This window comes from Silurus aristotelis, assembly GCF_946808225.1.
Source record: "Silurus aristotelis genome assembly, chromosome: 13".
NCBI lineage: Eukaryota > Metazoa > Chordata > Actinopteri > Siluriformes > Siluridae > Silurus > Silurus aristotelis.
Window position 1 is genome coordinate 11,740,831 of NC_139586.1, and position 15,677 is coordinate 11,756,507.

General features: G+C 37.1%; 2 protein-coding genes across 5 annotated transcripts in view; both read left to right on the forward strand.

Annotated features, from left to right (window-relative positions):
* The window catches only part of dok4 (docking protein 4), a 41,530-nt gene extending 36,994 nt beyond the window's left edge, over nt 1–4,536 (forward strand). For all 4 annotated transcript variants that reach the window (XM_083558614.1, XM_083558615.1, XM_083558617.1 and 1 more), the window contains exon 9: nt 1,344–4,536. In XM_083558614.1, coding sequence (XP_083414740.1) covers nt 1,344–1,432 — 89 coding nt within the window. In that variant the 3' untranslated portion in view covers nt 1,433–4,536. The remainder of the gene's footprint in view (nt 1–1,343) is intronic.
* Nucleotides 4,537–5,078: 542 nt separating this feature from the next.
* On the forward strand, nt 5,079–11,634 carry dnaaf1 (dynein axonemal assembly factor 1). The gene is made up of 10 exons (XM_083558546.1): nt 5,079–5,283; nt 5,508–5,619; nt 6,311–6,402; nt 6,491–6,712; nt 7,042–7,208; nt 7,294–7,415; nt 8,571–8,740; nt 8,833–9,314; nt 9,914–9,967; nt 10,050–11,634. The coding sequence occupies exons 1-10, from the start codon at nt 5,187–5,189 to the stop codon at nt 10,158–10,160; spliced, it is 1,629 nt and encodes a 542-aa protein (XP_083414672.1). The 5' UTR covers nt 5,079–5,186; the 3' UTR covers nt 10,161–11,634.
* The last annotated feature ends 4,043 nt before the right edge of the window (nt 11,635–15,677 follow it).

A 15,677-nucleotide genomic window follows, 5' to 3' on the forward strand; every position in this document is an offset into this window, starting at 1 on the left:
ACACATTTATAGAAAAGAATCTAAGCTGGCTGCTTAAAACCTTAGTAGCAACTACATTTATAGAATTTGGCAGGCAATCTTATTCAGAGCAACTAATAATTATCTCGTTTATACACCTGAGCAGTTAAAGCGATTGTTTAATGGCACAATAGTGGCGACACCGGGATCTGAACTCATGACCTTTCCATTCGAAATCCAACATCTTGACCACTGGACAACCACTTTTAACATTCTACTTTGTGACGTATACTACAGTCTTATATCTTTAAGTATCATTGACAAAGTAAGAAAATATTAACAAAGTAAAAAATAATTCGCGATGTGAACAACATGACACTATCAATTAAGCAACAATTAACTAAGCTTAACAAAGTAACAAACAGTATCGGTATGGTAACAGAGTATTAGCAATTTTACCAAAGTAACCATATCATTAAAGTAACGAGGTAATAAAGTATGTATAATTTTAACAGAGTAATAATATAAATAATGTAACAAAGCAACAAAGTATGAGGAGCATTAAACAAAGAACCAAACTGTAATAGCAAAGAAACAATTAAAGTAATGGTGAAGTTAGCAACGTAACATTATTAACAAAGTAACAATATATCAATGGTGTCAGGTTCCCTGGTGGTCTAGTGGTTAGGATGCGGTGCTCTCACCGCTGCGGCCCGGGTTCGATCCCTGGTCAGGGAACCCACCCCAGCCACTCTTAGTGCCGGGTCCCAAGCCCGGATAAATGGGGAGGGTTGCGTTAGGAAGGGCATCCAGCGTAAAAACGTGCCAAATCAAACATGCGGATGGTCCGCTGTGGCGACCCCTAATGGGAGAAGCCGAAAGAAATTTTTATATATCAATGGTGTAACAACCAGAGATGCAAGTGTAACATCAGAACAGTAATATAAGTGAAGTAACAAATTCTTAGCAATGTTAACCAAATAGTAAATAGCAATGTAACAGTACTAGTTAAAGTAACAGCAAATTAAAACAATAAACAAGTCACAAAGCAACAATATCACTGAAGGAAAAAAAAAGTTTAATAATAAATAAATAATAAATGAGCACCAGTTAAACTAAACCAACCATCTCTATTTTTGTAAAAGTGAATTATATATTTATATTTTTATATTTTTAACACATTATATCTTTTAAAATAAAGACATTAGTTGGCTTTGTAGTTTTGTTCAGGTAAAAAAAAAGTTCTTTTCTATCTCCACACACCATTACTTTGAAGAGTTAAATATTATTCATTACCTCCATCCTCTTAATCCCATGCTGTGTGTGTGTGTGTGTGTGTGTGTGTGTGTGTGTGTGTGTGTGTGTGGGTGGGGGTGTGTGTGTAGGTGAGATGTTCACAGAGTCTCAGTCAGGAGCCGAATCAGACCTGTTCTCCACAGAGCACCACAAACATCCAACACACTTCTCCACTTAACCCAGCCTACGAGGAATTTACGGACTCAGCATCAGGTTTTAGGACTAAACTTTCCTCCAAACTGTCTTCTGCTCTCTTCACGTTTGCTTTCCCTGCATCAGGGGCAGGCCTGCGATGCCCCGATGCCCGAGTCACTCCTGCTAGCTGGAGACACATCCTGAGAGGGAATGCACTGTGAAACCGGCACTTCAGAACATTTGGATCGGATCATTGATTTTCTTAACGGAACAATATCGGTGCACGTCTATAGCATTTTGTCGCCTCTTTAGAAAAGGGGGTGGGGCTTTAGGGTTAGAACACCAACGTATCTCTTTCTGTAACATGCACAATGATCGGTATCTCTGTCTTTGTCAGTGTGATGTTGGTGCATGTCCTCTTTAACTGTGGAACAGTTTTGAGATGTTAGCAGGGCTGCGTTTAGCGTAGATCACTTTGTTTACTGCTGAGGATGTGTAGAACAACATACAGAACTAGAGTAGGCGTCCATTTGAACTTTAAAACGGCTTGTGAGGTTTGCCCGAGATATAATCTGATCAAGGTGGCAGAAGTTCACTTGAAAAAAGGGGGTTCTTGGGACACTTGAGGAACTCTGGAACACCCCATTTGTCCTTCACTCATTCTTTTGTTTTTCTTTCTACCCTAGAATGCGATCTGTCAAACAACCTTCTGAAGGTCACAGTTGGAAGATTAGATAAAATCATTGATACAGAACTTGTGGTATAGGGAGGTGTAAAGTTACAAGATAAATTACATTCTTACATAAATCTAGCAAGCACAATGTAAACAGTTTTTGGGATGCACTTAAAAGGGAAAACTCCATCCTGAACCACACCTTTCACACACAAATATTTATTGATATATTTGTTTAGTCTGTTTACCTTATTTAATGCTATCCTACCTACTAGGCTGCTCAACCACATGTTTATAGCAGTGCAATGGGAGACCTAAATTTAGTGATGCTTTATTCCTTTAATCTGTCCAACACCATCACCACCACTCATCCCTTTGTACATTGTTAACTAACCATGTCCTGTCTTTGTGTCATATAGCTTAGCTTTGTTGCATTTAGGTACTTTGAGTCCAGTGTTGCTTTGACGTCTCCACTACATTTACAATTAAATTTTGTATTAATGTAGTTAAACATAAAAAACTGGGTCAAAAGCTTAGGAGCTTACATTGAACGATTTATATTTTAGATTATTGTGATATTTTTTTACCTGTAATACTCCATTGTAACAGCACAAGCAACAGCAATAATGCTAATAATAACTACACTTCCTGTGACATCAGAATGGCACACAACTGCTAACAATGCATCACCAACCAAAACATTAGCACCACAATCACTCAGCACACCACACATGTTTCATTGTAAACACATTTCATGTGTTTCAGGGTGAAATGTAACTTTAAATGTCATTTGAAATGCCAAAACTCAGTTTTGGAAGCAGTTTAGTGAGATGAGACATACATTCTACATAATGAACACTTTATTTCAAATACTTGAACATCTACTCTTTTATGCAGTTATCAGCCAATCGTGTGGCAGCAGTGTAAAGTTTAAGATATGAACCAGCAAATTTGATTAATGTACACAATGACCATTAGAATATGCATTTTGAATGTGGCAGACTGGTTTGATTATTTCTATAACTACTGATCTCATTGGATGCAGCAGAGTTTACTCAGATTGATGCAATTAAGTAAAAAACATACAGTTAGCAGTTGTTCTTTAAATAGATGAGCAATACATTGTTGATTAAAGAGATTAATGGAGAATGACCAGAGTGGTTTAAGCTGACAGAAAGGCTACAATAACAGATAACCATTCTATACAATTGTGGTGAGCAGTAAAGCATATCAGAATGCCCATTAAAAATGAAGTTGTCTTGCTAGCAACAGCAGAAGACAACAATAAGTTCCTACTCTATCAGCCAAAAGGAGAAAGCCGAAGCAGCATTGGACACACATTTACCAACATTGTAGAAGCATGGCTTGGTCCAATGAATCTGAATATCTGCTGAGACACACCAATGGTCAGGTCAGAATTTAGTAGCAACAGAACTGAATGAATCTATTGACTTAAATTACCTTGTGTTAACAGCTTAGGTTTGTGAAGGTGGTGTATTGGTGTGGGGTTTCTGGAACAGTTGGGGCCAAATAACACCAATCAATCACAGCTTGAATCATGGTCATAGTCTATTAAAGTTTTCTTGTTGACCATGTTTAGCATGTACCATGTACCACTGCCACGATTTACCATCTTATAATGGCTTCTAGCACCATATTGCACTATATTCAAAAAGAAAAAAATGCACCTGACAAAATTGCAGAAATGGCATGTTTTCTCAACATGGAGCAGATTATCGAAGCAATGTTTCCAAAATCATGTGGAATCCCATGAACTCCATGAACTACCAAGTATTACTATACTGTTCCTAATACAGTCTTCAGTATATTTGATGATTTTAATATTGAATAGTTTATTTAGATTTTCTTCCATCAAAAGTCCATAACTGATGCTAATTTTTAGTCCAACACATCGTCTTTTTCAATCCATTTCGTCCATTTAAATTTCACACATGACTTTTGACCTAACTAACATTTACAGACTTGCATTTTTCCAGGTGGGGTTTGGGTTCTCTTTTTTGGCAGCACTGGGAAGTTTGTGCTGTTCATGTTCCGGAAATGTGTGGAACAGCCTTATGTCTAAATGTTTAAGTGCTTATTTAATGCTGGAGTCCATAAACATGCATGCAAACACACTCTCTCACACACACACACACACGTACACACACACACATACACACACAAACACAAGACATATACACATGCACATAATGTATATTATTTATGTAAAACATAAAAGGGCTAAATTCAGATGTTTTTTTTTCCAGACCTCTGTGTGTGTGTGTGTGTGTGTGTGTGTGTGTGTGTGTGTGTGTGTGTGTGTAAAACTGTCTTTGTCACTCCACAAAGCACATGTATATAAAACTATTTATTTCAGATTGAGTGATTACTGTATGTCAGTCAGCAAAATGAGGACGACGCTGTTTTGTTTGTTTGTACGTCTGGTTCAATGACAATAAAAGCCAGAAGATGGACTGCAATATAAATTTGTTGGCCATCCGCTAAAATAAAACACACACACACACACACACACACACACACACACACTATTATGACTATAATAAGACAGTTTGCTTCTGGGGTTTCTGATTTCCTCTCTCTTCCCAAAAACACACTGTTAATTGTACTATATCAGTGACTCTAAAATGCTCCTGAATGTAGTGTGTGTGTGTGTGTGTGTGTGTGTGTGTGTGTGTGTGTGTGTGTGTGTGTGTGTGTGTGACAGAAATTAACAATCCTGTGGTTCGACAGGTTTCAATTTAAATGAATAAATCAATATTTTTCTAAATATTTAAAAAAAACATTTAGATATATACAGTATCTCACAATTTGTCATCAACTATTTTAGTATGTCTTCTCAAGGGACAATACTATAGAAATGAAACCAATATATTTTAGAGTAGTCAATGTGTAGCTTGTATAGCAGTATAGATTTACTGTCCTCTGAAAATAACAACGTGCACAAACGGCACCTTCCACGCGCTTAGTGAGTCACGTGCTCAGCGCGCGAGGGACTGTGTTAGTGGTATCCATGGAAACAGTATACACGTCTACTGAAAGCTGCAGTCGCTAGCCAAAGGCCATTCGCTGTAGCTTTTTTAATTTTTAACTGAATCTCTCTAAAATGTCAGAAATGCAAACAGTACCGAATGCAGAGATGCAGAGCCTCGGAGACGGAGAGCAGGCTGGAAAAAACGTGAAAAATGTGCCTCAGTTAGAAGGTAAAGTAGCATCAGGCAGCTGAATACATTTACATCAGGTGCTCAAATAAGCAGCCAAATTAAGATACTGTTTATTTCTGGTTTTCATTAGTGAAAAATTAACTAATTGCTCAACTCGATAACACTGTGGTACTGTTTATTTATTTGTGTGTGTGTGTGTGTGTGTGTGTGTGTGTGTGTGTGTGTGTGTGTGTGTGTGTGTGTGTGTGTGTGTTGTAATCCAGAGCAAAACTGTGGTAGAAACGGCGCCGTGAAAGAAATTCAGAGAACACCTGGGAATGTTACAGGCAAGATCTCAGAAATTGTTGTTGAGAATAAAACCCCACAGGGTCCCAGGTAAAGTCCAAGATGAATCTTATTTCTGTAATAAATAGACTGGAAATGTAATTCTCTGATAGGAAAATTTGATTCGTCTCAGGAGGAAATAATTGTAAGAACAATTATATGACGGAAATTCATGAAAAATGTTAATAGTAAATAAGAAATAAAAAAAATATAGTCATGATTTAAGTCACTGGCATCCGCTAGAGTGCGCCTCCTTTCAAACGTCTGACATCACGTGACCTTCTGAGGGAGATATACAGATTATATTATAAGTTTATATTATTGCACAATGAACAACCAAGGAATATAGACCTAAATAAAACAATATTTAATACTTGTGTAATAATAATAATAATAATAATAATAATAATAATAATAATAACATAACCTTTTATAAAATGGAGCTGAGAAAAGTCAAATAAAAAGGATGTTAATAAAAAACCCTGATATATTATGATATACTGATTCATTATATAATTTTTTTAATTATAAAGAACATTTTAACCCCCCCCCCCCACCACCACCACCACCACCACACACACACACACACACACACACACACACACACACACACACACACACACACACACACACACACTGTAGGTCTGTATGTAAAATTTTACATTTAACAATAATTGTGTGTCTTAAATAAGCTGAGATCATGTCTTTAATTATCAGACAATATATTTCTTCGTTTTTTTAGAATTACAAAAGCGTTTTTAAAGGACCACTGCAAGCGAAACAAGCTGTACCTGACACCAAGTTTAAATGATGCACTTTATCTTCATTTCAGAGGTGAGAACTTGAACAGAGAATGATTTAACTTTTAATCCCGCAGCTCTATAATGCACAGCAAACAACCCATATCCGTGGTGTGTGACAGGTTTTACAGTAATCGAGGGTCTGGAGGACTACACGGGTCTGCGCTGTCTCTGGCTCGAGTGTAATGGGATCCAGAAGATTGAGAACCTGCAGAATCAGACAGAACTGCGCTGTCTTTTCATCCACCAGAATCTCATTCAAACACTCCAAAACCTGGAACCGCTCACCAAACTCAACACACTTAATGTGTCAAACAACTACATTAAGGTCATTGAGAACATCTGTGAGTACACACACACACACACACACACACACACACACACACACACACACACACACACACACACACACACAGAGAATAATCACATCAACAATTAAACATTTTAATTTGGTAAATAACAACACATTTAAAAATATGTTTATTATCAGTGTAGCATGCGCTGTGTACGTCCGGAAAACATAACAAATTAGAACGAGCACATTAAAATGAGCAAATCATTCAAGGCACAGCTGAGTGTGAATTTACTATACCTAGGCTCAATGTCTAGATCTTGCTTTAATTTATTTTAACTTCTTTTTTCTTAACCGTACTGAACCAAAATTTATTTTCAGCTTGCTTGACTGAGCTGTCCACACTCCAGATTTCCCATAATAAACTGGAGAGTGTGAGTGATTTGCAGGGGCTGTGCCACTGTCCCTCCATCTGTGTTCTGGACCTGTCACATAACTGCCTCAACGACCCCGAAATTCTGACTGTACTGGAGAAGATGCCCAATCTGGTACACTCACAGACACACTCATGTCAATGACATAAGCAAACAAAATTGTAAACAATTGGAAATAAATAACATCTCTATATTTCAGAAAGTGCTAAACCTCATGGGTAATGGCGTCATTAGGAAAATCCCCAACTACAGAAAGTCACTAATCCTTCGTCTGAAGGTGCTCACATACCTGGATGATCGCCCCGTATTTCCTAGGGACAGGTGAGGACGGACATTTTGGGATGAGGTTATGCCATTTTGTTTTAAACCGTAATATTATTTTTGCATATAATATACAGTATAAGTCTTAATATTATTTCTAGCAAAACAAAGCAAACATTTCTCAAATAGCTGAACATTACGGTAATGTAAGCTTTTATTATTTTATTTGTCCTATGATAGATTATCACATATAAGAGAATTAAATTAGGGCAATGTGATATAAAAATGTTAAAATAAAAAGATTTCTGTGAGAGGCAGGCTGTATAAAGGTGCAGTTCTAACTTTACTTACAAGTATAAATGATCACTTCCAAGTATGCAAAATTTTTTTACTTTACTTTATGTAATGGCTTTTAATATGACCACATGACACAAACATGTGGGTTTATAGAAAATACAGCGATAAGAAAGTCCACCCCCTGTTTATTTGAATGCTGACTAAATAAGAGAATTTTGCCACAGAGAGTCCGAGAATTTTTATTTACATTTTTTTTTTTTTTATTATTTTCCATCAATAGTGTTGCATCTTTAGGTAAAAACATCATGACTCTTCACCTTGATACTTTCTGTATTTTTAGGATGTTCTATTTGTCACAAACAGGCATGTTTTGTAATAAACTGTGTGTAGCAACTATTTCACAGGCTGTACATTATAGAATAATTATACTATAATTATATTATATACTATAATTAAAGTAAAGTGGAGAGACAGGAGGTTGAGCTGGAGGTAGCAGAGCTGAAGATGTTGAAGTTTTCATTAGGAGTGACAAAGATTAGATTAGAAATTAGTTTATTAGCGGGACTGCGCATGTAGGACGTTTTGGAGACAAGGTGAGGGAGGCGCGATTGAGATGGTTTGGACATGTGCAGAGGAGGGACATGGGGTATATCGGTAGGAGAAAGCTGAGGATGAAGCTACCAGGCAGGAGGAAAAGAGGAAGGCCAAGGAGGAGGTTTATGGATGTGGTGAGGGAAGACATGGTAGTTAAGGTAGTTAATTTAAAAGAGGCAGATGTAGAAGACAGAGGGGTATGGAGGCGAATGATCCACTGTGGTGACCTCTAATGGGAGCAGCCGTAAAAAGAAGAAGGATAAGCAGAGCGTGTCTCGTGTCTTGTTTTTGTGCATGAACTGCATGTATATTGTATTTGCACAGGGCTTTTGCAGAGGCCTGGGCCACTGGAGGTTTGGAAGGAGAACGTAAAGAAAGGGAATTATGGCAGTTAAGAGAAAAACAGAAGACAAAAGAGAGTTTGGATGCCATGAGGCTCATCAAAGAAAATGCTCAGAAGGAACAACGTGTTCGAGAGCAGCAGGAGAAGAATGGTGTGCTGCAAAGAAATTCTTCATAGATGATCTTTTGCATTATATATTATATATATATCCCACTTATATTCTTATTTTTATCGTCCTTACAGGAATCTCTAAACCCATAGAAGATCAGAACGTGTCGAGGGAAGAGCTTGAACTCAAACAGACTGAGCAAGTGCAGAAGGAATCAGTCATATTGGAGGAGGAGGTCATCCAGATTGCAGCAGAGACGCTCCAGTCAGACCCAGAGAAGGAACTAGTTGTGTCCGCAGCTTTAGATGTTAAGCAGATGAACCAATCAAGTTTAGAAATGGAGCCGCCTTCTCAGTCAGAGTCAGACACAAACAACAGTCTGCAACAAGCGTCCTTAATAGATGAAGTTGATTTTACAGAGCTTAATGAGAAGTCAGGACAAGAGCAACATCAAAATTGTGTTACATCAGAAAGGAATCAGGACAGAAATCGATCTTGGGCTGAAGCTGAAGATCTATTCCCCGTATCATGCAAACAGGGTCCTGTCACTGAACTTGTCCCAGATGATGAATTACAGGACATTGTTTTATCAGACGTTTCATTGCTGACCATTAGTGTGAGTTCTAATCACCTACAAAACACAAATGCATTGCAAAATAATATTCTTTAGAAAAGTATCTAATTATTCAATTATGTAAATGAGTCTTTTCTGTATAGTTCATTTAGCGCATGTTTCTCGGCGCACCAGTACTTCAGCTTGATCTGCTACAACTTTTGTAGTGCCACGACTTTTTCTCTAATTTTGACTTTATTCTCGTAGTTCGAATTTTTCTCATAATTTGGCTTAATTGTTGTAGTGCTACAACTTTTTTTTTTTTTTTACTATTAGAACCAAAATCTGAAATGGACATAAATGGGTTTATGTAAAAACTTTTAACCTGCTAAAAAAAAACCCTTGTAGACTAATAGATATTAGTTTTTTATTTCCAAATTTGACAATCAATTAGACCGTTTTAATGTAGCAGACATATTCTAAATGAATTTTGTGCTTTAGATTACAATCTATCAGACCAGAATCTGATTTACCCAAACCAAGCACTTCTCATGTTGCATAAACATTAATATTTTAGCTCCTCCAACGAATACTTTAACATATTCATTACTTCATTCATTATCATGTAAAGATGGTTATAATTTAGTTTTTCTTCTTTTCAGGATCTTCCTGATCTGGATGATCTGGACACTGCCAGCATAAACATGATGCCACAGGTACGCTGACATTTTATTTACAGCTCATAAATTTGTATACCTTTTTGGATGAGTAAGTGGTAACTTCTGCATGCTATATCAGGTGTTCCGGCCAAAAATCGAGGTCATCTCGGACTGCGAGAGTAACTCACAACTGCAAGAAACGTCTCCCGATTTCTCAATCTTTGGTAGCTTTGCTCCCAAAAACATATGATTCCGTCCTGGCAAAGCTGTTCCGAACAAAGCATGGACAGTTAGCTAACAGAAATAAAGCTCCATCACACATTCTTTCTTGTGTTAATGCAATGCACACTTTACTTGACTGTAAAACTACAAAAAGCAAACACACCATAGATTCAAAATACAAAGGGATTCAAAAAATATTACTGACATCTTTACATTCATTTATTTACTCATTCACATTTCGCACAGCTCTGTTAGCATGTTAGCTATTAGCTCATTCCGGTTTTCACAATTGAACATCGATCGCTAAACATCTTAAAAATCACCACCCCTTTGATTAAATAAACACAAGAAAATATTACGTGAGCTTTTTTGCAAGGAAATGTTTGACTTCCAATAGTATCGACTCCAAGGATTTGACAGCAAACAAAGATGTTCAACCAAAGCGCAGATTATGGAAAACTAGTCTCATATTATTTTATTCTCCACATACAAACCTCTTAAATGAATCAAAGAACAAGTCACAAAAATGAAACACTGTATGGCAATGACTTTCAACCACTGTGCAATGTGACGTGAGAGATCATCAGGTGTTCCATGGGAAATCCAGTTACCCTTAAATTGGTCCACCTTATTATTAATTTCAGCATTTACTAAAAAATAATTTGTGATTGTTGAGTGTCTTCGATGTAATGACTGCAGGAGTAATTGAAAAGCTGCAGTGACTGCAATAAATAACTATTGGAAAAGGAAAAGTGCAAACTACAAATTAGGCCCTGGACAAAATGCTGACCCGGATGAAGGCCCTAGTATGAGTGGTGGTCAAAAGAAAGTAAAAACGGTGAGTTAGAGGCAATACATTGAAAGTTATTTTTTACCCTAGTTTGGATTTATTTTTACTGGAGATCAGACTGAAATGGCATTTCCAAACAAACCATCCTTCACTTTAAAACAAGAACGCAGACTGTTTTGTATGCCTGAGTGAACACGATGAGAAACAGGCAATTTTAATGAAATAAACACAAAGGTGTATGAAAGCTCTCAAAGCTAGCAACCTTGAATCTGAATTATTTATGTACATCTTAGCAGGCCTAGGTTTTACAGTGCGTGAATATAAACAAATTGAGAGCTTAAACTGCAATGATATATACAGTGTTAGGCTCCAGTGTGTCACTGTATACACATTTTGGTTGGTGGTGTGCTGTGGGATTTTTTTATGTAGAAAAGCCATGGTTTAAAAAAGGTTGAAAAGCACTGTTGTATGGAACACACGTCCATTAGAGATGCAAATCTGATTTTCACCTATCAGAGAGCAACAGTGATGGATCCCCAAGCAGAGGATGAAGGAAAAAGATGCCTGATCGAGGAGCTGGACTGATGTTTATTAACTAAAGTGTTTATAAGCACATAAAAGTGTATTTCTATAGAAATGAGAATGCAAGTGGGGGGTTAAATAAGTATTCTTTTATTACAAATTATCATTAAAAGTTATAATTTGTTTTTAATCAACTGACATATTGTTTTTGTTATACACTTGGTTTAAAAAGTAAAAATATCTCAAACTTAGACGAATCTACTAAATACTTACTTAAGAGTGAAATCATTTAATGAAGTAATTCTATATCTTATACAATATGTGTTAAAATATGATGAAATATGTGATTTTCATGACATTGTTGCATCTCCTAAACAAACCAAATCAGTGCACAGAACATACAGGCCATGAGCAAGCACACAGAACAGACAGTGTCACTGCTCACACCTTGGCCTTTCAGTGACTCCTGATTAATCTGATCGGTAGTGACCGCGGTCCCAGGAGATGTCAGGATGCGACTGGCACACATTTCATACAGATTTCCCGAGAACTCTGTCCTTCGAGACTCCACCTTTAAAGACTCCCAGAGTTCTGCTGCATTACCTCGACATTCAGACAGCACACTACTCACACACCGCTCGAAGGAATCCCAAGATCTGCCATAACACACACATGAGAACAAGTCATAAATTTGCATCACAGTTAAAATGACATCCGGATCATCATGAATCATACCCAAGATCAGAAGTTCTCTTGAGAACATGTAATTCCCAAAAGCAAGGAATAAGATATCAGTGTTGGTCTTTAGAAAGTGTGACATATTCATGGAGAAAGGGGCAGAGTTTGAATGAATATACTCTAAAGAGGTATAGTTAGGTAATGTAAAAAAGTTCTTCATTACACATTTTCACCTGAAAGTGTAATAGCTTTTAAATTACATTTAATAGTCAAGTTTGGGCACAATTTAATAATAAAGAGTCCTTAATATCTTAAAACAACTATTTTAAACAACTTTTCAGTTGTGCTTGTGGGGGAACTCTACAACTAAATGTTCACTATCATAAAGAGTTCAGCTAAAAATATTTAATGATCTAAATAGCTTATAAATAATCAAACTGAAGAATTAAAAAAAATTTTTTAATAAAACATTTGGAGTTTGTGTGGTACAAACTCCAAATTATTGCTCACTTTTTTCTTCCTAATACCTACAACCTGTCAGGAGTTTAACATTTAGGTTATTGATTCTTAAGGATTCTTTATGAGTCTATTCAAAAGTCTAATTGTCCTTACTTTCCAAGAGAGTACATTAATAACTGAAACAAAGTATGTTATTTAGTGTGCGTGTGTGTGTGTGTGTGTGTGTGTGTGTGTGTGTGTGTGTGTGTGTGTGTGTGTGTGTGTGCGTGTGTGTGAGTGAGAGAGAGAGAGCGCATTACCTGCAAATAGAGTCAATATCAGGGTCGTTGTCATTTTGACTGTTCACCTCATCTCCCAGAGTCACTAAACACTGAGCAAAGCCCCGATACACAAAGACACATGATGGAGGAACCACAGAACCCAGAACAGAACCACACACACCTGACAGAAAGAAAGTGTGTTTTGGTGTGTGTGTGAGAGAGAGAGAGAGAGAGAGAGAGAGAGAGAGAGAGAGAGAGAGAGAGAGAGAGAGAGAGAGAGAGAGAGTTTTTAAAATGGATAATGGATAATAAAAAAACAAACATAACACTCCATGTACTAATCTTGATAACAAAAAAATAAAAAAATAAAATTGTAATAAAAAAATAGAATTTCAATGCTCTGGCCTTTGTAAAGATATTCAAAGATGCTTTATTAGACTACTTGATTATTAGATTATTTTCTTAGATTCCATTTGTGACATTAACTCTTTTTCTTTTTTTGGTAAGGAGGATAGTAATAAGAATATAAGTGGGAAAATATATATTGCAAAAGATCATCTATGAAGAATTTCTTTGCAGCACACCATTCTTCTCCTGCTGCTCTCGAGCACGTTGTTCCTTCTGAGCATTTTCTTTGATTAGCCTCATGGCATCCAAACTCTCTTTTGTCTTCTGTCTTTCTCTAAACTGCCATAATTCCCTTTCTTTACGTTCTCCTTCCAAACCTCCAGTGGCCCAGACCTCTACAAAAGCCCTGTGCAAATACAATATACATGCAGTTCATGCACAAAAACAAGACACGAGACACGCTCTCCTTCTTCTTTAGGCTGCTCCCAATAAGGGTCGCCACAGCAGATCATCCATCTCTATAACGCCTGTCCTCTACACATTTGTGCTGCTTCAAGCTGGTCCTCTCCATATACCTTTGTCAGATACTACCGGCTTGATGTTACCCAGGCCTCGGTGGCTCATGCGGTCTTAGGTGTGGGCTCTTTGTAGCCTTGTGCTACTAGGCCTGCACTCCTTTTAACATCGAGTGGAGCGATCCACCAAGTTTGCCCCGCTTGCTGCATGAGAAGAAAATATGCTTACTAAGGAAAGGTAGCACGTGCAGGTGCCTATGAACTCGGGGGCATTTCCTTAACTGCAATTGGGCACGAGCTCCTGTCTGTCAAACCAGACTTGTTGCAATTGGATGCTTCTGCAGAGGTCAGGTACAGATGCCCTTCCCATAGGTGGATCTCTACATTTGATGTTTCAGAGAACCGGGGTTACAAACAGTAACCTACTGTTTCTAAGACAACAAATGTCACTTTTGCGGATAAAAGGTTTTACAATTTTACTGCATTTAACAGCAGTGTTTTATTACTACTGGATTTTCTGACCCAGGAGTTTATATTATTGCATATGCGTGTGTGGGGAGAGCAGGATACATAAGTGACAGTTAATCTGAGGATTACAGAGCAAAGCCAAACCTCATATAATCTCAGTGCACACGCATAGCTCTCTGTGTGCCCGCTTCTAACACAAACACAGTTTATCGACTGATGTAACAGTCAGAGGTAAAGCTGTAACTTTAATCTTCAGGACAGAGGAATTTTACACCTTTTTTCTCAGTAGCATGTGTAACCAACCGTGTTTCGTTTTCTTTTTGTTTTAAAATTAAGAGAGAGAACTAACAAATGATGTTGAGGGAATGATTGAGGGTTTTGCTAATAAATTGATTTTTTTTTTTATTGCTAATAAAAAAGTATAATTAATAATCAACTTCATCGCACCAGCCTGTCACTCAATATGTTACAATAACACACACACACACACACACACACACACACACACACACACACACACACACACACACACACACACAGTAATCACACATAGTTCATAATCTGAAGTGTGTTCACAAATTACACAGTTCCAAATTCAATCCATTCCCATGACTTTGATTGTCTATGAAAACTTTCACAAGTAAAGTATTCCTGGTGTTTTATTAGACATAAAAAAAGAAAATAAATTAATCATTTATAACTATACCTAATCACTATCATATCACTTTAAACTATTTTAAAAGGCAAACCTGATTTAGTCACACACACATTTGAAAATTGAATGAAGTTTTACTCACTGAGGCAGACAGAGATGAACAGCAACTGATGCATTTTGTTGTTAATCCCGAATCCTGAGCTGTTTCAACATCTGCACACACACACACACACACACACACACACACACACACACACACACACACACACACACACACACACACACACACACACCAGTTCTGAGTTATTTGATAACACCGGCTGTTCAAGCCTTTAGGAAATGTTTTGTTCTGTCCTGTTTTTAAGATTAAAAAAGCTATGCATGATGATGAATGTGTGAGTGTAAAATATCAGGGAGGATTGTGCAGGCATGAGATAAAAAAAAAAAAAAAAAAGGGATTAATGCATCATGCTTGTCTACACAGTGCTTTATAATGAGGAGAAAGGAATTTAATCCATAATAGGTCTGTATACTGTTTTATAGCATATTATCTCAATCTGTCTAATCTTATTCTGTCTTAGACTTGGATTTCTGCAGTCATATTACCACCCCACCACCACCCTCCACACACAGACACACATTCACTAAAATCAGGAAGGTTTAAGTGACAGGACTAGATTATGCCATTACGTCAATCCATGGGATAAAATTTTCCTAAATAAAACCAATGGCATTTCTTTCCATCAACCAATCCCTACAAAGCACAATGTCTAGCACTGACTTAACATTCACACTGTTAAAGCTGTGAAATTAATCAAAATGAATGGAGATTGTAACATTCAGAATACAG

Coding starts and splice junctions, on each gene's coding strand:
- dnaaf1 (XM_083558546.1), top strand. CDS start 5,187: ATGTCAGAAATGCAAACAGTACCGAATGCAGAGATGCAGAGCCTCGGA. Junction 5,284..5,507: donor AAATGTGCCTCAGTTAGAAG/GTAAAGTAGCAT, acceptor GTTGTAATCCAG/AGCAAAACTGTGGTAGAAAC. Junction 6,403..6,490: donor ACTTTATCTTCATTTCAGAG/GTGAGAACTTGA, acceptor GGTGTGTGACAG/GTTTTACAGTAATCGAGGGT.